The sequence below is a fragment of the Oryzias latipes genome (assembly GCF_053564925.1).
Source record: "Oryzias latipes strain Hd-rR chromosome 1 unlocalized genomic scaffold, Olatipes_Hd-rR_3.1 chr1_Y".
Taxonomy (NCBI): domain Eukaryota; kingdom Metazoa; phylum Chordata; class Actinopteri; order Beloniformes; family Adrianichthyidae; genus Oryzias; species Oryzias latipes.
In genome coordinates this window covers 143056-165752 of record NW_027616335.1, presented here as the reverse complement: position 1 = coordinate 165752, position 22697 = coordinate 143056, and the positions used below count along the sequence as shown (strand labels likewise).

Here is a 22697-nt window from a genome sequence, read left to right as displayed (position 1 = left end):
TGTATCTGAGGTGCCAGTACTAATGCATAAAGAAGATTTAAATAAAAAAAATTCTGTCAATACTGATATTGACTCAAAAATTGGGGTAGCAAGTGGGAGGTGGAGGGCATAAATCTGCCCCTGGTCTTATTTTTGTGGAATAAATGGTCTAATAGAAAATTAGTAACTATTTTAGACATATTTATGAGTGATTGTAAAATGAAAAAGGTTATAGTTTCTTTGTTGCTTGTTTCAGGAATTTCTAAAAGAAGAAAAGTTCAATCGTTTACCATCATAAGAAAACTTCATCAACAAACAAGTCCGTTTGTTCACCTTTTCTTCAGGGGGCGCCACAGCAAATCAGCTTTCACCGATCTGCACATTTGGTTTGGCAAAAGAGTTTTTACAATGGATGACCTTCCTGATACAACCCTGTATTTTGCCCGCGCTGCGGACTTGTATAAGGTCCCTTTGTGGCTTTATATGTAGGCAGCAGAGTAAAGGGTCTTAAGGACCCACACTGGATTCAGCTCATCATGAACCCTGGTTTCCCATGCACCAGTCATGTACAGTCGTCCAGCTGAAAATGTACTTTAACAAATTAGACAGGTTATCTGCTTCGCTGTCAGATGTTTTCTGTTTTCAGTGCATTAGGTCACTAGAGCCCAAGCATCCTATGTCGTCGAGTTCATGTTATGGAAACTATAACATACAAACAATTTTGTGTAATATTGATTTGGGTGGGGTATATTTGTTAAACTAGTAAGCAACTTATTTATTCTTTTTTATTATTATTTAGGTGGCAGAGATGATATTTGCACATCCAAACTCTTTTTCTTTCACAGCTCTATATCGATAAATGAAAGATTTGGTGTCGTCTCATTCCAGCTGGGCACTACAATTAATCATATTTTTTTTTAAATTTATTTTTAGTTATATGCATACATTTACTGTTCATTCATTTGTGTTCGATTTTGTTTTCTTTCTTCTTTTTTAATTTTCTTTTTTTGACAGTATTTTGTGCTTTTTGTCCTTTAATATAAATATTAAAATTGTTTGTTTTTTGTTACTTTTTCGATCAAACACTAATAAAGTAATTGTAACTAGTCTTTTTACATAAATACATACACATATATTTTTTTATTTAACACATCTCCACATTAACAAACCCCGTTTACTGACCAATTTATGTAAAGATACACAAACATTTACCCTTAAATAACACTGCTGCTTGTGTTTGGCTGCTGCCAGAGCGCGCACGTGGGGCCACGTGAACGCGCGTTTCCCACCTGGCCCAATCACGGGCGCCGAAGCTCCAAACCCCTCCGCCGTCTGCCGCTGTCCGTGTGACTGTCGCCACTTTAGGTGCTGCTCCTCAGCCGGGACGCTGGCGGCTGACCTCCGCCACACTTAACCTCAAACTAGAGGCTTTTCTCCTCTGAGCACTACTAACTCTAGACATTTTTTTGTAAAAAATTTTCTTCGGAACGAAATAGGCGCCAGGACAAGTCCTCTCATCTGGCCGGTAAGTGAGTGAGTCAGGACAGGACCGCCGCATCCTGCCGCGCGCTGGATGCGCTGTCTGTGTCTGCACCTTCCCTGTAGGAAGCCGCCGTGGCGTGACGGCGCATTCGAGCACACGAGTGGGCATCCTATCCTTTCCACACCTGTTTATCCTTCCGGTTTGACCCGCCACAGCGGGACAGACACGAGCTGTCCTGCAATGCAGTCCGGGTTCAAAATGACATCATGGTGTTTCCAGCCTGAAAGCTGAATCTGTTGCTGTGCATCAACACATGATGAGCAAACTTTCATCTTAGTTAGTTCTATCTGAAGAATGCAGCTAAAAAAACAAGTCACGTGGGAAAAGATGAAGTAGTGACTGTCATTTTATGTTATTACCTGAGTTTATAAACACTACTGACAGCAATTTCATGTAATATTCATGATGATCTCTGTTAAAATTACCTGACTAATACTTCTATTTTTGTTTGAGAAACTTAATTGAAATTCTTGATTTAACATGTCACCTCTATCTAAACAATCTGGACATGGTTTTCATTTGCTAAATGTATTTTTGGAACTAAATATTATAATAATAATGGAATTAATCATGATTTTAGAAACTAAGAGGATTTAGGAAAAGAAAGCTCCAAATCTAAAGTGAATACAGGTAATATTAACTTTTAAGGCAGATAAGGGTGTCAGATTTTTCTTTTTTAATAAAAAAAAATGGTGTTTCTCAGTTAAGATTAGGGTTAGGGATCACTCACCAAGTGAGTGAAATCCTTTCAATTCTCATTAATTTAAAATTCACAATTCAATCAAATACTTCATAATTTTTATTCCAAAACCAGTTTGTTTAGATATGAAATAAACCATTGATCTAACTAGTGATTTAAAATGAGCAAATATGGAACTTGCTTTAACCTCTTGACTTCTGAGCTCCTGTTTGATTTGCCTTTTTTAATTTCATAGTGGCCCCTGGTAATAAAACCCACAATGTGACGTCCTCGTATGTGGACGCCAGATCTCAAGAGGTTAGTAAAATGAGGAGTTTGAAAGTTACAAAAAAAGTGAAAAGAAACTTTTTTTCAGTGGAAATTGTCTTTTAGGAAAACGAATCACAGATTTGCCTTGTTGGTATTATATTTTCTATGTAGAAATCAGCTTGATTAATCATTTTTAAATCCAGAAAGGACTGGTCAAGGTTTTTTTACTTATTGTAATTCACTGATCACAGAAAGAAATGATCTGTGTTTAGAATAAATGATTAAAATTTTTGTGTGGCTAATTTAGTCTGCAAATTCACATTTTGAAGTTTTGGGCAGTCAAAGTCAGGCTGACACTCCCGTTCTTTACATGTGCTTATTTGCTTTCATAACCTCTTGCTTGCAAACTCAGAAAACTTGGTTGCATGAAGAGAATGGCCCTAAAAGATTAGCTGCTGTGTAAAGATTAGCTTTAGCCTAATCCTCACACACAGCACAAAAAACCCAACCAGAGTTCCTGCAGACCACTTGTTTTAAGAATATGAGAATTTGAGAGTATGCTAGATGAGGATGAGTGACCAGATCAACTCAATGCTTTTGCACACTGCACATGATCAGATTGTAAATGGTTTGATTCCAATTTTTAGTTTTGTTACAGGTATATTCATCTGTTATATCTGCAGATACTGACTTTTAAACAGGTCCCAACAAAGACAAAAGCCAACAAAATGTTTTTTATTTGTGTGACACTGCTGCTTTGAAAAAATATTTGCCGCATTTTAAACAGGTAACACTAATGGTGCTTTAAAAATGTAATGATAAATTTAATGATAAAATGTATGACGTTTCAGAAGTATTAAAAAAATGTATAATTTAGAGAACAAAATGCTGTTTACATTATACATTTGAACAAAAAGGCCTACAACCTCAAATTTTCAATATAAGGGCAGGTTCTTCTTAAAGACCCACTCCGATGTGTTCTTGTAGTATTTTTCTCATGATGAAGGACAGGGTCTGAAAGTGCCATTATATGACACCAAGTCTTTCATGTATTGTACAGAGCTTTTATAGGAAAAGCCTGGAGGAAGATTCATGAGGTTTGCACCGCTTCAACGTTTGGCATCAAGTCTCTTCCAACCTCAGGTGGTGCTAGTGAACAAAAACAAAAGAATAAGAAGCCGTCCCTGCCACTGCCTATTGTCCAGTGTGAACACCACGGGCTGAATGAGCATTCTTGAAACCTCGTATAGCATGTTCTGGAACGCATAACACATCCCCAGTGTGAATGTTAAATTTGTAATGAACTCCTGCTGTGCCACAGAAACTTTCTCCTAGAAATTGACAGTTTTTTCTATTTAGCCTAAAAACTGCATAATGATAATTAAAAGACCACTTGGAATGCTTTTAAAATAGATCAAAAGATGATCGGAGTGGGTCTTTAAGGAAGGTTAGCATTTCAGCGTTACTGGCAGCCAATCTGTTTCTTCTTTTCCTCAATCATATTTGAAGTTGAGCTCAAGATTCTTCCATTCTTAACACTTGTTGAAGCAGTATTGGATCAGATGGGCTGAACCAATAGATTTCAGATAAATACTTAAATAACAGATCAGTGCATCTCAAGTTCACACATGTAAGTCTGCACTATCTTATATTCAACTCAACCAGGGTAAACATAAATAAATAAGGAAAAATAATCCAGAAATAGCAGCATTTATATTACTCCAAAATATTTTCAGTGTACCATTTGAGAAGAGAATCCAACCCAAAAAACACTCAAGCATACAAGGTGTCCTCTGGGAAAAATACATTGTCACAATTCTCTGTATGGAAAGGTCAAAGAAGGAAATCCCTCTTGGGGTGGATTTGAACGTCAAGCAACAACGCGTGAGAAACCATGGTGTTACTTTGGCCGTTCAATAGCCACATGACCTCATAAGCACCATAAAAAAGCATTGTCATGTTACACCATTGGCTGCTGCATTTAGAAATGTAACCAGAGACTCTCTTCTGCTCTGAAGAAGTTGTACATCAACTTCACAGGAAGACAACCTTTCTGAACAAGGTTGAAGAAATAATATACTGTAGACATTCAGCTACGTTGCACATTTTTAGCTAAAATCACGCAACAGAACATGAATGGCAACAGTGAGAATTAAGAAAATTGGTGAAAAAGCTTTCAGAGGTAGTAGTAGTAGATGTAAACAGAGCAGAAGTTTAGTAGTAGGAACACATTTCTTGTATTCGAAGCACCCATGCCTGTTTGTGGGCTTTTGGAAATAAAGAGATTTTAAAGCACAATCATTCTCTAAAGTGCATTTGCTTATATTTACATCTCTATATACTAAAGCCTAAGAGGAATATCAAGAGATTTCTTCTAGAATCAGACTACTACATCAGTAAATGTTCACAAGAACACATGTAAAATCAGGATGGATCAAGCTAATTACATAGCTTTAAAATGTAAGATGTATTCACAAAGCACTATGGATATTACGGAAATATTATACTTTCATTTGATTTATACTGGGTTCACATTGAGCACGTCAAACCTCCTAGAATGAAAACAGGGTTACATTAGCAGCAGATTTGGATAAATAGTAATAATAATAATAATGGATTGGATTAGATTTTTCTATGCTTTTCCAGAAGCTCAAAGTTCTTACAATGTGCCCATTATTCATTCATGGTGGTAAGGCACTGATGTAGCCACAGCTGCCCAGGGGCAGACTGACAGAGGGGTGGCTACCAGTGTGCACCTACGGCCCCTGTGACCATCACCGGGACATTTGTACGCATTCACACACCAGTGGAGCAACACTGGAGGCAGGGAGGGTGAAGTGTCTTGCCCGAGGACACAACGGCAGTTAAATGGGGGGAGCGGGGATCGAACCACCGAGCCTTCAATCATTGGCTGACTTGCTCAACTGCTTGAGCCACTGCGCCCAATGAATATGTTCAATGTGAGACCACATACCTTTATTTAGGTATCTAATTGGTCAATTTATAGCTTGAATAATTAATGCAACACTAAATATATAATGGAAATATATGAGGATTAACAAAAACAAAGGGACAAATAGAATGACTGAGTGACAGCTGTTTATTTCTCAATACAAGTCTTTGGGGTTTTTGTTTCTTAGGTCCAGCGGATACTTCCTGTTTGGAACACGAGGAAGTAGAAGTCACTCATATAGTCCAGTTCTTATAACAAGTCAATACATTCTGAACTTAAGAAGTGAGTGTACTGTTTAGTATGTGTTACAACTGGCCAATGTTCAGAGTTATTGTAAGCGAGTTGAATAAAAGGTTGACTTCTCTGTCATGCACTGTCTGCCAAGGCTGCTCATTGCAGATTAAGAAGACACTCATCAATAACAACACAGTTTGCAAGAAAAACTTACCATCTACCTCTTTAACCAATTGAAAAAAACAATTGTCTTCTGACCCTATAGGCCTTCTGGGAAGTGTAGTTGTACCATAATATAGGTTTTGTTTACTGCAATGCACTTCATAAGCAGTCTTCTTTATAGTCCGAAAAATACAGTAACTTAGCTGAAGCTTAAGAATAATTCAATATTGTTATGTAATTATTTTTTAGCACGACTCTGGAGTTAATACCCTTTTCTCCAGTTATACATTAGTTGTAAAAAACAAATCTCTTTTGTTCCTAAAAAAAAATACCCCCAAAAAAATCCTAAGAAAATGATTTTTTTTGTATGTTTGGTTTAAGTTTCTTTTATCGTTGATGAGGATTAGCTATGCAGTTGTGTTGTCTAGGCTTCACTTAAGGAACATAATGTCCTTTAAGCTCTACGTGTGTGGCTTCGTAGCTTCCCTTATTGCTTTTGTTCCACACCTCAAACAGGAGCTTTTGTACACTTCCATTCATGACTAGATGATTTAAGGAGCAATCTATTCAAGTGTTGGAAACAGTTCCACCATTGGGGGGAGAGAGCTTCTTCCCATGTTATGTCAGTGAGGACGTTGGCGTCCACTCCCCTGGTTGCTGTGGAAGCTTAGACGAACACGGAAAACCTAATTCTCTGACGTCATGTAAAGGAGGAAGATATTGGGGGCCTTTCATTTATTTTGTTAGGGAGTAGGGGGGGGGGGGGGGTGCAAGAGGTTTTGGCAACTAGAGTGTCCATTAATGCCTGATCGTTTGACCTTTTTCTTAAGTGTGTTGGCTAAAATTGGCTGAAAAAGAGAAAAACAGAAGAAAAGAGATAAACGGATTCAACTGATCCATATGTTTATGTCTTTAATTTCTCTTTTAAAGAAAGAGGTAAAAAAGTAAACTAGAGAGAAATAGAACATAAAACTGACTTTTTTACAATTTATTCTCTAGATGTTTTTTTTTTTAATAAAAAAATGTGGGTTTTACAAATACGGATCTTACTTTGTGATTTTCCTGATGTGCACAAGTTGCTGTAGGTGGTATTTTGAAAGTGTTTTTTAATGACTCATGCTGTGTCTCCTGGGAAAACAGCAGTCCTCCGTGCTCTATAAACATGTTTGCATTCCCCTCATGTTACCTCGCAGTTGTCTCTATGGTGACCTGAAGGGTTTACTTGTCACCTTTGTGTATCCCTGCATTCTGCATCACATTCAGCCGCTTTATTAGTCCTTGTCTTGCAGTGTTTAAACTTCTATAATGAGCCTGCTGGGATGCAAAGTTTTGTAGCAAGTCTAAAGATAGACTCATTTTACATAAAGAAACATTTCAGGCCCGGATTGCTGCAACAACAGTTGTGAGACCTAGGAATAAAGAATATTGATGTTCTTTTTCTCTTGTTTAATATTTTTAGATATTATTTTAAATTGATTTTCCATTTAACTCAGGGTGCTGCTTTGGACAAACTATTTTAGTCTTACCTGAAGGATGAACATTTTTTACATAGGGATGAAATAATTGGATGGGTTGCAAACGTTAGTGTAATTCTAATGATGCTGAGGTAGCAGGTGCTGGGAGAGAGAGCTTCCACTAATCAGTGTTTTGGAACGATGTTGCATTATTAGTGACCTTATTTCCTTTTTGCATGTGACACCACACAAGGTTTTCAAGAAAAGCAGCACCCACAATGTAAACACCTAGTTTATTACAATAGGTCAATGAAATATTGACTGCATAGTTCAGATGTCATCGGGAGATTGATGAGTAAATGTGTCTGGAAATTCTCCCAATGAAAAAGATAAAAAGTGGTTCCTTGTTGATCTGAGACATAAACATTTTGAAGATCTTACAATGTTGTGATATGCTGTTATTTCCACGCACAACAATCTTCAAACATAAACAGAGAATTGTTGGAATAGAAAAGCACTTGCACTGAGCGGAAAGCATCTGAAGAAAATAGCTCTGAAATGAAGGGTTAAAGGAAAATGGTCAAACTGCTTGCGAATTGTAACCTTCACAGTGTATTTCACTGATTTGCAACATACCATTTAATCCAGGATTCCACTTAATTTAGCATGATCTGAAACAGAGAAAACACAGAATACATTGTTTTATAATTGGAAATAAACCATGTGGGGCACAGGGGCAGAGGTTCCATACTGGGTATGGTCAGTTGGTCTATTATGGGCGGCTGTGGTGCAGCGGTAGGGCGGTCAACCCATGATTGTAATATTGCAGGTTGGATTCCCGACCCAGCAGCTGATTGTTATCAATCTTGTCGAAAAGTGTGCTAAGTGCTTGTACTTTCTGTCTGTACTGCTTAACCTAGAATCCCACATTGATTTCATAGTTTTAGAGTTAGATAAGCTAATTTTTCGCCTGTTCGTCCTGGGAGAGGATCCCTCCTTCATGTGGACATCCCTGAGGTTTCTTCTGTTTTTCCCCGGAATACCTTTTTTTTAGGAGTTTTTCCTTACAGAGATGGACAGTTCAGCTTACGGTAGTCTGTTCAGTTCAGCAATTACTTATTTGTATTTTATAAATGATTTTATGCTTTGTTAAATAAGTGATGCCAGTTGAGACAACTGTATTGCAATATTGGGCTATATAATAAAAACTGAATTGAATTGAATTAAATTTAGGTCACACTAGAAGCTTAACTGAACAATTCAATTGTGTTTCTTCAAAGGATTGATGATAGCTTAACAGAAGAATTAGGACTTTTTTAATTTAATTGGAAGGTAAAGTTTAACTTTTAGCCACTGGAAAGTTTTAGTAAATAGCCTTAGCTTTTTGTGTTATCTTTTTAGGCTTTTGAGTCATTCCAAACTGACTCACTGAGGTTCCATACTGGGTATGGTCAGTTGGTCTATTATGGGCGGCTGTGGTGCAGCGGTAGGGCGGTCAACCCATGATTGTAATATTGCAGGTTGGATTCCCGCCTTGCACGCCCATGTGTCGAAGTGTCCTTGGGCAAGACAATGAACCCCACCTTGCCTCTGGTGGGAGGTTGGCGCCAGGTTTGGCAGCGGAGCTGCCATCAGTGTGTGAATGTGTGTGTCAATGTGTGTGTGATTGGGTGAATGGGACTGTGACTGTAGAGCACTTTAGGCCTTCGAAAGAAGGTATAAAGCAATATATAAGTATACGTCATTTACCATTGACTAAAAATGGTCACTAGACACCTGGAAAAGAATTGCCTTGACTGCTAAATGTTAATTCAATAATTTGGCGTTGTGATTAAACCATAAATCTTCTATTTTCTCCTTACAGTCTGGCCATTTTCAAAAAAGTTTGAGCCACATTTCCTCTCCACGCCAAAGAACTTAAACCGAGATGATTCTTATCAATGAATAAAAAAACGTTACTGTGCTGACTGAGGCTAGAAAAATAAATAAATATTTAAGTCACATCGTTTTTCATTCGGAGATACAGCATAAGTTAGTTGTTTTAGTTTGGATTAGATTTAAATTCCTAGTCACAGCTTTCAATGGCTTTGAAAGACGCAAACTTGGAGATGTAATGTTTTATTTCTGACTTTTGTTTTGCATTGCAAAGTCCAGTGGAGATGCGTTTTTCTCCAACCAGGCAGACCTTCACAGCAAAATGAAAAACCCAATGAATATTTGAGCAGACAGGGTACTGCATGGAAAAAAAACTCCTTAGCTTTGGGGTAGGACTGCCTGTGAACCATTATAGGTACCGTAATATATAAGACATTAAAAAGTATCCTCAACTTGCTAACATTTTAACGAGTGAAGTCCCACACACATTTTGTGCTGGACCAGTTATTAACAGGATTAACACAGATTCCTTGTTTGCTTGAGATTTACAGTGGAGTTTATGAGACGAATCCCATCTGGAGCTGCAGGTCAGCTGACAGGTGTGTTGGTCATTCATATAAGTATTCATCTAACCTGCCTAAAGCCTGTTTAAACAGTAATTGTCACATTTAGCTCACACACACTGCAGATGAACAGCTTTAATCTTCAAAATCTGAAACCCTTGTTACATACACAGACTGTTATTAACAGATTTATGCTAAGCCTGAGAAGGGGGGTGTTGTGTTGGGTGCTTCTCCGCTGTATCTGCATGTTGTCTTTACGATGCCTTCATGTTTTACTGGACATTTACCAGCTGTCTGTTAAATGTCTACAGTCTACTAATTTGTACCTGCAGTGTGTAAGTCTGCAGCTGTGCCAAATGTTGAGGTTTCTAAAAAAAAAAACAGGTTTCAGAGGTTCTCAGAAGTTACCCCATGGGTGAACTCAACAGAGCTTCAAACTTTACTTTGACCCTCTCAGTTGCCTTTTTTGGGATTTCATTATGTTGGATAGTCCTACTTAAAGCTTTAAGCTATCCTTGTAAAACGCCATTGGTAATGACAGGGATTATCCTTCTGTTGAATATTTGTCTATGATTACAACTGGACAAAATCAAAAAAGTGTTTGACCCTTCTTTTATCAGCAAACCCTATAAAAAGTGGCATAAAAATTCAAGTGGACTCAAATATGCCAGGTTTAACGTTAAGTGCTATTGTACCTGTGTTATCATTGAACAAGGCAGAACCAGAGGCAGAAATATCAACAAATCTTTAATAGATAACATGTTGACCCAGCAGCTGATTGTTATCAATCTTGTCGAAAAGTGTGCTAAGTGCTTGTACTTTCTGTCTGTACTGCTTAACCTAGAATCCCACATTGATTTCATAGTTTTAGAGTTAGATAAGCTAATTTTTCGCCTGTTCGTCCTGGGAGAGGATCCCTCCTTCATGTGGACATCCCTGAGGTTTCTTCTGTTTTTCCCCGGAATACGTTTTTTTTAGGAGTTTTTCCTTACAGAGATGGACAGTTCAGCTTACGGTAGTCTGTTCAGTTCAGCAATTACTTATTTGTATTTTATAAATGATTTTATGCTTTGTTAAATAAGTGATGCCAGTTGAGACAACTGTATTGCAATATTGGGCTATATAATAAAAACTGAATTGAATTGAATTAAATTTAGGTCACACTAGAAGCTTAACTGAACAATTCAATTGTGTTTCTTCAAAGGATTGATGATAGCTTAACAGAAGAATTAGGACTTTTTTAATTTAATTGGAGGGTAAAGTTTAACTTTTAGCCACTGGAAAGTTTTAGTAAATAGCCTTAGCTTTTTGTGTTATCTTTTTAGGCTTTTGAGTCATTCCAAACTGACTCTGTGAGCAAAGAAGCCGTTAAAAAACACAATTACTTTGAAAAGATTTAAATGTGCTGCACAAGGCCATAGAATAAAAATAAAGTTCTGATACCATTTATTTTCATGGAGGTTGAGCTGGTGTAATTCCAATCACAAAAGAACAAAGAAGGTTTGTGTTAGTTATTTGAAAATTAATTTTCACTTTCTTTTGTGGATAGAACCGCAGAAAGGACTACCGTATTTTCCGGACTATAAGTCGCTCCGGAGTATAAGTCGCACCAGCCCAAAAATGCATTATAAAGTAGAAAAAAACACAGATAAGTCGCACTGGACTATAAGTCGTATTTTGACGGGAAATTTATTTGACAAAATCTGAGACCAAGAACTAATAACTTGCACAACCTCATATGACACAATCATAGCAGAATGTTTATCTCATAATTTCACAGTAATTCTTTCTCATACTTATTTATTTATTCTTTTCATGAAGCATCATTGGCCAGCTAATACTCTGTTTTCCTCCTGTATTTGTAGAAACAGTTTTCATTTTTATTGCATTTCTGAATCTATGAAATCATTGGAAAATAGAATATTATGTTGTTAGCCTTCAAGATCTTACTGTAAAAAAGGTTTCTGATTCTCTGAGTCACTTAACATACTCTTAACACTTAACATATATCAAATTGACCCAGGAACATAATCTCTGTTCCTCACAAATGAACATAACAGGAGGGTTAACAATGTATTTATTTCAATTTATTTCTAATATAAGTCGCTGCGGATTATAAGTCAAACCCCTTGCCAAACTATGAAAAAAAGGGCGACTTATAGTCCGGAAAATACGGTACTTATGCTTTTCTCAATTTATGTACTTTTCAACAATGGTGACATCCGTGTGACCCCAGAGATGTGTTCTGTGGTCCACTTAGTCTATGCTATATTTCACATAATTTTCCTTTTAGGGAAAAAGGGTCTGGGTTATTATGGGTTAACAGAAAAACAGCTGAAGTAAATGGTTGACTGTATGTTGCAGCAGTTTGAGCTTCACATGGCATGAGGTGCCACGCTGTACCTTGACCTTATTAAGAATTTATACCCTCCAGACAAATGGCACCTTGTAATAATCTCCTTAAATACGATTTTGCAGATTTGCTGGTGAAGAAAATGTTTTTGGTTTGAGCCGTTCTAATCCCCTGTGCCTGCCCGCCGCATCCCTCATAGGTGTGTGTTAAATTTTCATGTATGGAGCAGGTTTGTCCCACTACATTTTAGATGTTTCTTGAAACATTTAGCTACTTTAAACTTTTGTAAAGTATATTGAAGTAATTGACTGTATTGTTTTTAACCAAAGACAACTTAAACGCTGGTGTGTAGCCTTTGTCCCACTGAGAGACTTGGGACAACTGCAGTTTTTTTAGGTTACTCATGGTGACACATATATTTTCCTTAGTCCCTATTTGCCAGACTTTAATTAAAACAGGCATTCATAAAGATGCAAACAGTAAAGCTTTAAAAATATTTGATAAATCCCGGATTTCTGGAATAATAGGTTCCTTGTCCAGTGAGACAGCTTTTTTCTGGGGGTGGGGTGAGACGTGAGGGACCTGTCTGGGTCCTCCATTGCCAGCTCGGGCATTACACAACCGGTAACACAAGATGAAGAACTGCCAATCAGCACACAGGTGTTTGATACTTTGTGAGAGAAAAAGTTAAGAAACGGAAATAACCTTCTGAAATTCACTAAGGATCTCTGAAGCAGGTGCCCTGCTGAGATTTATGTAACAGTACTCATGGGTTAGAACACACTGCAGTCTGTCACCTTCTGGCTGCTGAGCTGCCTGCAGTCTCCCTGCCACACACACTGAAGTGCTGAATGTATGTGTTCTGTCTGTTGCTTTGTGACGGTCCTTTTGTTTTTTTGTTATCTGGGAAATCATACCGTGAACTGGTGTGTATTTGTATTTTGGGGTGTGCATATGAGGGGACTGTGCAGTGTTCAGGCCTCAGTCTATTGTGTGGCGTCTATTGCAAACAGCTCTAATCCCCTTTAAATGGTTGCCATCCGGAAATCCATCTTGAGATTTGTTAAAAAGGCTTGACGTTTGGGTTTTTGGAAAGGAACAATGTAGACAGAAACAAAATGTTTGCCAGCTGCAATAATGTTTCGGATTGAAACTCCCCAAAATGCCACAGTGGAAGGCCCAGTCTGATGTACCGGTAACTGGGGAGATAATGTCTTAAATGTTTACCGATTTTTTTTTAATCAGACCGATACGTTTGAAAAATTGCTTTCTTTGCGAAGATCAAATAAAACGCCAGTCTTTAACCTCTATGAAAGCTTTGAAGATGATATTCCATGATGCTTGAACAATGGAGATGTGTACTTGTGCCAATTTTTAAGCACATGGGAGTCTTCAGAGAAAAAATGTTGATGAGTAACACAATGAAGTTATGGGAAAAAGTAGAGGAAGCTAGGCAAAGGTCAGCATTTGTGAGTGATTGTATGATTTAATTCTAACAAAGAGTACCACAAAAAGTATTTGCTCTGAAGATGCTGCTGGAGATGTACAGAGAAGGTCAGAAAGAGCTGCATTCCATCTTTGTGGATCTAGAGGAAATCTATGATCAAATCAAATAAATCGAGTCTTATTTATGTAGCACTTTTATAACACAGGTCCCTCAAAGTGCTTTGCGTAAAAATACAATCAAATTTATAGGATACTGGGCAAGAAGCTGTGATCTGTATGAGAAATTCTGGAGTGGCAGAAACATATGTTTAATTTTTGACAGACATGGATCAGAGTTAAAAGAAAGTGGTGAGATGTTCTGGTGTGACAGAGGAGTTCATGCATCAAAGATCAGCTTTGAGTTCCTTTTTGTTTGCTGTGGTGATGGACTGACAGATGATGTAAAACACGAACCTCATCATAATCAAATCTTTTTCTGCAATGAAGAAAGCAGGTGAAGGAAGGTTTGACGTGCGACGTGTGACAAAAGAGTATCAGCAAGAATGAAAGGAAAGACTGTGGTGAGAGCAGCCATCTTGTTGGTTTAGAGACTGAAAAAGAAACGGGAGGCAGAAATGAAGGTAGAAGAGCTAAAGATGTTGAGGTTTTCTCTGGGTGTGATGAGGATGGATAGGATCAGAAATGAAAACATCAGAGGAACAGATTATGTTAGAGGTTTTGGAGATAAATGCAGGGTAGCAAACTGTCCCACAGTTATGGTACAATATTGTGATATGTATTGTATTGTGGTACGGGTATCGAGATACGTATCGTATTGCCAGACTCTTGCCAATACACACCCCTACTTTCATACAGTGCCCTAACGCCAAACTCTAGTCGCTAGTAAAGCATAAGTCACAACTGCCCTTGCAGCTAGATAGGGCAGCTAGATACCTAGATAGGTATGTGGGCAAAAATTAGCAAATTGGTACAGGACGTGCAAGCTGCACGCACTTATCACGTGAACAGCACTTATGGGCAGCCTGCAGGATTTGATGGGGTCCAAAAAAAGCGTATCACCTACCGCACCCTTGCTTATTACCCTTGTGTGTTATATTAGTGTTCGCTATGACCTTTTGCTAGCAGCATACCCATAGAAAAACAATGTGCAGGAACACTTTCACTCTACAGACTCACTGAGCAGTCTACGACCTTGATATTTTGTGCCATGTACAGGTTTGGCCATTTTACCTGCAGACAGTCTGTATCTAAGCCATCAAATAAACTTTCAGTAATTCTTGTAATGCTAGTGATATGTTCCAGCCTATCAAACACAATGTTAGGATCATTTGTTCAAAATCCAGCACTAAGGTCCGCTTTCTGCAGACACGGGGAGATCATTGGAGACCTTTCACAGCTTTTTACGCCCTATGATGTTTGATATATCTTGCCTGAAACTCCAAAAGCTAATTTCAAGGCTAACTTGGTCTTAACACTTATAGAGCCACAATTTTACATAGAAATTTTTGAAATAGTCACAGTCTTAAGGAGGTGACAAATTACGATGATGAGAAGTGTATAATTTGAGAAAAATGTATCTCGATTTTGTAGTCCTTAATTTAGCTGCATTTCCCACGCAGATGCAGCACCATGTTTTATGTCTGTTGGGTGAAAAACGTCTGCCCCACTGCTACCAAACTGCTGTCTGTAACAATTAAGATCAGGTAAGCAGAAGCAAACAGGTCTGAGAGCGACACCCCACTAAGCTCAGCAAAATCCACTCTCTGCTAACAAGCTCTCCCATTATAAGACAGTGATGTCCAAATACCCTCTGAACAAGCATATTTGCCCCCACCATGGGAGAGTAAGGCTGGTGCACGGCAGGACTCCACTGACCCTCAAGGAAATTCAACTAAGCTTAACAACATGTGATGATTTTATTTAATGGTGCGTTGACCTTTGCCATTGAAAGCTAGAGCGAAGGTTCTTTGATTGTGAGTTGATGGCTCCCTGGCAACCTATCGACACTTGATTCAATAAAAAATAGTTAGAAAATACTACAATCAAGGTTTTACAAAGTTTATGATTCTGTTGTCATGAGTGGAGGTGTTGGACCCAAGATGCAGGAAACCAAGCTTGGTGGGCAGAAACACAAGACTTTATCATTTAAAGTAGAACATGGGAAAACTATGACAAAAAGAATTAACAAAATGATAACAGAGCATATGACCTGAAAAAGCTTAACTAAAAACCAGACAATTCAATACAGAGAGGAGTGATTGACTTAATGAACTACTGCTGTGGGTAATTTACAAATTGAGCCCGGTGTGACTCTTGATTCAGGAAAAACGCAAAACCCAAAAGCAGAAAATGAACCAAGAAAAACAGAACTGAGATCAAATAAACCAAACCAAAGTACACAATCCTCACAGATATTCACAAATATCTGTTTTGTAGTTTACCAAAAAATAAAAAAATTTTGGGTAGTGTAGTTAGCACTCTTGTCTCACAATGACAAGGCACTGGCTCAAATCCAAGCTATGTCCTTTCTGAGTGGAGCCCCTTATTGGCTAAACACATCTTATCCAGGTGATCAGCAGCAGATGAGGCAGGATTTTTGGAAAACCAGCAGAAGGCTGGCCTTTGAGACTTGGAGTTTGACACCCTTAACTAGGGTGCGCCCTGCCTTCCCCTAACAGTAGCGGGGATGGGCTCCAGCGTCCTTGTGAGCCTACAATGGTTTACCTGGGTTTGGAAGCCAGATAGATGTTCCTTTAGATGATTTGTTGTCAGAATTCTTGGTGTGAAAGAGTTTCTCATAAAGATGGGTAACTATCATCTCTGCACTGCTTTAGTAAATTTTGATGGTGAAGACCACAAACCTAAAGACTTCAAATTGGTCCAGTTTAAATCAGTGGGTTAGGCTGACATAAGGCATCTTTTAGGTTTAATCTTCCAACCAACAAAACAAAACCAACATAACTTATGGTAATACAAATAAATGCAATAAAGTGGGATGTGTGAAGTTAATCAACAGACTTTATTTATTGTTTAACTTCTGGCATCAAGGTATTACAGTGCCATAAGGTTTTCAAACATTCATTCATCTTCTTTACCGTTTATTCCCTATCGGGGTCACGGGGTTGCCGGACCCTATCCCGGCCACTTGGGCGTAGGCAAGGGATACCCTGGACTGGTCGCTAGTCTGTCGCAGGGTAGATATCCTCAATCACACATCCATTCACTCTCACACCTATGGACAATGTAGAGTTGCCAATCAACCTATGAAGCATGTTTTTGGACGGTGGGAGGAAGCCGGAGATCCCGGAGAAAACCCACGCATGCACGGGGAGAACATGCAAACTCCACACAGAAAGGTCCCCCATTGATGTAGTTTTTCATGTCCCCCAGCCGGGACTTGAACCAGGGGCCTTCTTGCTGTGAGGCAAGAGCGCTATGGCGCAGTGGTTAGCGCTCTTGTTTAAATTAAAGTATTGTTTACATAAAGTTTACACCAATGATCTGTTTAAGTTGTTTAAGCTTCTTGTAATGTTACAACTTAACTAAAAACCCATGACTGATTAACAAATGTAGTTCATGCATAATAGGACCATTTAAGCTTTAGTCTTCTAAAATTAACAGTCTTTTCACACTTTTATGTGGGTTACTCAATAGATTTAGTCTCTATTTACTGTAACTCCTGGTCTGATATGCTCTAATAATGTTTGTGAATGGAGGATCTATAGCCTTCCTGATGCTGTTTTCAGTATGTATTTGCAGCATCACCCTACAGGTAGGACAAACAGGCTCATGGCTGTTTATGCAGCATTACAAGTGGAGGTATGTGAACAGAACTTGTTTCATGAATGTGTCTTCATGATACATGGCCTCCAGCTCTTGTCTGAGGGCAGGGCACTCTTTCTCAGCAAAGAAGATTGATAGAAATGGGGAAGCTTTGTGGTCAACAATAGGTTTGTTTTAGAAGATCAGTCATGGCAGCTGGCGGGTGAGTGGGACACCATCCCTGTGATTTCCGAGCCTCAGGGCCACCCAGTTTTGTGTTACTGACCGATAGGCTTTCATTTTGTAAATCAAGTTAAATGACCACGGTGGTCACCGACTTTTTAAAAGATTTTCCTTTGCTGCAAATTCATCAATGACACTTGACTAATGAATGAACACAGGGAACACAAAAGTCTTAGCTGAGATTTAAGACAGTGATGACAAACTTTAGCAAACATTTATTTTTTGGAATTTAATGGTTTACTAGTTAGACACAAGCGCTAATAACTTATTCAACTCAAAATGTAATTCTTTAAAATAGATAATGTCATAAAATATATATATATATATCAATCAATCAATAATTTGTAGAGCACCAATAAAAGCAAAGGCAACCAAAGTGCTAAACATAAAATCAAATAGAAATAAAATCACTAAACGATATAATACAATAAAGAAACAATACAAAAATAAAATAGTAAAAGCAATAAAACAATAAAATAACAATATAAAGCAAGACTTCTATAATAAAGAAGCTGTTTTATAGAGAAGTGTTAACGATGATTCAGCGGAGTGAGGAGACTGAGGTAAGATGTTCTTACTGTCTCATGAATGAAGCATGAGTGACAGAGCGGTCCAGCTCTGAGCACGTGACAGCAGAGTTTACTGGCTGCCGTTGGCAACATGAGGCGGTTGATGACGTCCATTGATTAATTAGTTAGACTCTGCGTATCAGGTGGACGAGGCTGAGAATCTCTGGGAACTTACTAGTTTAAATGTAGGAGGGAGAGAGCAAGTTCCAGAAACGGTTAACCCTAAAAATAGATCATTTTTCAACATTGCCATAAACTCAATTTACAAAATTTGAAACAATCAATAAAACTCTTTTTTTGCCCTTTCACTCATTGTACAACACATTGTCTCAGAAGCCGTTCTCCTGAGTCACGATTGTCTGTCACGTAAAGTTTGACCTTAATCCTGTTGTGTTTTTGTTACTCTTGCAGCTCCATGGCCCACATCTTCTCCTGCCCTTTTCTGCTGGAAAGGTGGCCTTCACAGACTCAGCTCAGTGTGCTGGATGACCAGCGGAGGGATGAAGATGGAAAAGCTCAAACAACTTCCACCGTTCACTATGACTAAATGCAGAGACACTTATGTTCTTCCAGCAGTGAGGAGACACATGGTAGCTTTTATATCCTCCTCTAAGTGACTAGATGCACTAAAACGAGAGGGTGGATCTAGTTTTTGATGAACGGAAGATCTTGTTTGTTTTGTGTACCACACGTTCTCATCATTCAGCTTGTATGCCGAGCTTTTCCTTTGTGATGTTTGGTATGAGTGGTTCATCCAAGTCCAATGAGCCCGAGAGCTGCAGCAGCGAGGAGAGCAGCTCCGTCACTACCTCTGACCTGTCCTCCGTGTCTGCAAAGACTGATTCCTCCTTGCCTTTTCTTAGCGATGTCCCTGACATCACCCAGCAGGACAACCCCCCTCCCCTCCCGCCCCCGCCCCCTAGAGCACCTCCACCCCCACCACCCCCAGCAACCACGCCCACCAACCCCAACGGGAGAAAAAAGCGGCGTGTGCGGAGCTTCTACTGGAAGCCCATCCCAGAGGAGAAGGTCCGCGGGAAGCCAAACATCTGGACGATTGCGGTCCGGCAGCAGCAGTTCCAGATCGACGTCCGCTCTGTGGAGGAGCTGTTTGGGCAGCAGGAGGAGGTGGCCACCAATTTACGTGGAGCAACACCTGGAGCGTCATCGCGTGTGTCCAGGTCCCGCTCTTTTAAGGAGAGCAGCAAGGGGGAGGTGAGTAGAAGAAAACATGAACCCACATGTTCTTTAGTCTTATTAAGTTGGAACATTCCACACTAAATAAATGCAGGATGTATGAGTTTCAGCTTAAAGGGTCCTAATATGCGAACATGCAATAAAAATATTTAGATATAAGATGCCTGTAAAGCTTCTAACTTTGGTTTTTGTTCTGTGTGCAAACAGTAGCAGGACCTACCAACATTACAAAACAAAGATGGATCAGTTTCCTTAAAGCTCCTGACTTAGCAAAGCATCTTTACAAGCATTGGTTTGGGTTTTTCCTTTCATGCATAGAAAATAAACACAAAGGCATGAATTGGTCATGAGGTGAAAAGTAAAACAACACCTGGATAAAATACTAAAATAACAGCTGTTGTTGTTAGAAGAAGTTTGTCGGATAAATAAATAAAGTCAGAATATCTAAATGATATGAAATGAATAGGACAATCAACTCAGTGATGAGGGCCAATGCAAGAGTCCAGATGGTAGGAAGTAAAAAACTTAAATAAAAAAAACCTAAACATAAACAAAACAGTAAAGCAAGGTAAAAAATAAAAGTGTGACAAAGTTGATGACCTCACAAGGAAGAACTAACAGACACTTAAATACGCTGAGGATGGTTCATTGAAATGAAATGGCAGTTGATAATTTTCAGGTGAAGCTTTAATAGTGTTAAAAACAAGCCTTAAAACAGAACATTACAAGGACCAAGAAAAACAAATAAGTCACAAATTAATTGAAGCAAAGGACACTGTTCTCACAGAAATTTAGTGTATTTCATCCATCCATCTTAAAAAACCACGGTATTCCTTTTGGCGTCATGGGGTTGCTGGAGCCTATCCCAGCTACTGTTGGGCAAATGCGGAGTACATCCTAGAATCGGCTTCAGCAGGGTGTCCGTTTCTCACCCGTGAAAACAAACAACATCTGAACTGTTGGCATAGATGCTTAATTGCGCATATAATATGAAAGTGTTTTTCCCGATCATCGCTAGCTCAGCAGAGAACGTGTGTGTGTGTGTGTGTGTGTGTTAGCCTGGGGGCGGTGCTGGCAGTGCAGACTCTTCCTGGATGGGGCGGTTCTCTCTGGTCAAGGTCAGCTCAAGAGAACCAGCTTGTTTTTAGTGAGTTGGGAGGGGCTGGTGCTCAGAGTGCAGGTTTTAGAGGAATATTCAGAAATGTGTGAACGGATCAAAATATAGCTACGGGCAGGGGCACAACCACCTAATTTCATAGGAGTATGCGGCCACGTAAAAAACGCCCCCTCCCCCCCACACACAAACATAAATGCACATAATAAAACGTCACATCCACCCCTCCTAAGGCTATCTAAACATCCATACAACACTTTTGTTGTTTAAATGTATACATCTAATTAATTCTTATCTGATTGGATTTGACCCAGCAGAACATTTTTGTGAGCTATTTTCAACCGTGTATTGCCCCAATGATTCCCCAAATTTGTGTGGTAAAGGCCATTCAGAAGGATCTTCTGAGTAATGCCTTGCCCCAGCCCTCCCCTCTGTACCTCTCTGTTCTTCTCCCTCTTCTTCATCAGCTGATCGTCTCTCTTTCTATCATCATCATCATCTGAACGTCTCTCCTCATTCTTCTCTGTTGAGACTAAATTGTCATGTATGTCTGCACTCGTTTTCCCAAAATAAGTGAACAGGTGGTCAGCAGACGTTTAAACCAGAATGAGCATTTAGGTTTTTGTGACTTCAACAGTTTAATTATTCCTACATTAAGTCATCTCTGCTCTCTTTGATATCAGGTGCATCACCAACCTCATGTCTGTCTCCTTCACCTCTTGCCTGTGTTCTTCTCCACTAAATCATATGGCCAAGCAACAATTAGTTCATGTTTCAAATGAATTAAACATCTTGCTAATGCATGTTTTTTTATTTAAGAATACTATTTCAAAATGACTGATTAGCTGGCTTTGCCCTGAACGTCCCCCATAAGTTTCTTTGCTCCATCTGTCCTAAATCTTTCTCTCTCTTCTCGTCTTTCTCTCCATCCTCACAGCTGTATGATATAAACTTAAAAGAATGCAGAACAAACTATATGTAAAATAGAAACCTTTTTCATTTTAAATGACATTTTTGTTGGATATCACTTAGTGGTGGGATAGAATATGTTTCTTTGTTGTTGTCAAACATTTCCAATTGTTCAACTAAAATCCAAAATGTCGTTCAGCCAAAGTGATATAAAAAACAAAAGGCTGTAAACTAAATAGTCATTCAGAAAAAATAATTATTGAAACTTTTAACATAAAAAATAAAATAAAAACATCATCTAACCACAATCACATGTACTTCTACCAAATTGCCCATAGGAACAACTTTGATCATTATTTAATGCTGTTTCAGTCAAAGGATAAATGTAAATTTTCAGTGTTTTGGTACATCTAGTTAAAGAAATTATTTAAAACAAAATCAGCACAAACAAGCTCCTTTATTTTATCTTCATGATTATTGATACTGTAAATCCTGCTCAGTACAGCTTTAAGACACTTGTGACCAAAGTAGTTTTAGCCTGAATGTTTTTCAAGTTTGTTTTTAACTCTGCTATAACGTACCTGCTGTCTCTCAACCATTTTAAGAAACTTTTCTTCAGTCACACCACATTTTTGTCCTTTTCGCGTTTTCTGTTTTGATCCCATGATTGTTTTTTTTCTTTTGCCTTTCCATTTAAAGCGCGCAGTCAGATGATCCCACAATTCAAATAATAAATAAAGGCGAGAGTGCGCTCCAGCACGTTCGATTGCGCTCTCTGTACAAGACCAGAGGGAGGGAGGAGGCTGCTGCAGGGGCGCCCAAGCAGTTACGATGTGCTTCTGTTAATGATCATATCTAAATATATGTGCACAAACAACTGTGAAATTAAAAAATATGGACAATAAATAACTTTCACAACATCAGTTTGGCGCCAAACTGCAGCCCCTATGTGAGGCATATGCCGCATGCCCACTTTTTGCACCACTGGCTATGAGGTTTCTCTTCAGGAGAAATGAACATTATAATTGTCATGTGCGAGGGGGCTCGAGAGCAGGTAGGACCCAGACGCAGAGGCAGGAGGCACACGGTTCCAAGGCAAAAGGGTTTAATAGCAAACAAAAGGCGCTCCAGAGCAGGATAACCAAACAAACCTAAGCCTACTGTGGCGTGGCATGAAACATGGCAGAAGACTTACATGGATGAGACGTTACGACGTTAGAGACGTTAATGGACCAGCACAAGAGGAAGGGAGAGACGAGACTTAAATACAGGCAGGGCAGACAAGACACAGGTGAACATAATCAGGACAGATAGGGACCAGGAAGTAAAACTCAGGAACATGACCAGACAGAACACCTTTCAAAATAAAACAGGAAACAGAACCAAACATGA

General features: G+C 38.9%; 1 protein-coding gene across 1 annotated transcript in view; it reads left to right on the top strand.

Annotated features, from left to right (window-relative positions):
- Nucleotides 1-1302: 1302 nt before the first annotated feature.
- Nucleotides 1303-22697, top strand: part of LOC101171467 (FH2 domain-containing protein 1) — a 39244-nt gene continuing 17849 nt past the window's right edge. Inside the window, exons 1-2 of the mRNA XM_023954104.2 lie at nt 1303-1504; nt 18497-19300. Coding sequence (XP_023809872.2) covers nt 18797-19300 — 504 coding nt within the window. The 5' untranslated portion in view covers nt 1303-1504; nt 18497-18796. The remainder of the gene's footprint in view (nt 1505-18496; nt 19301-22697) is intronic.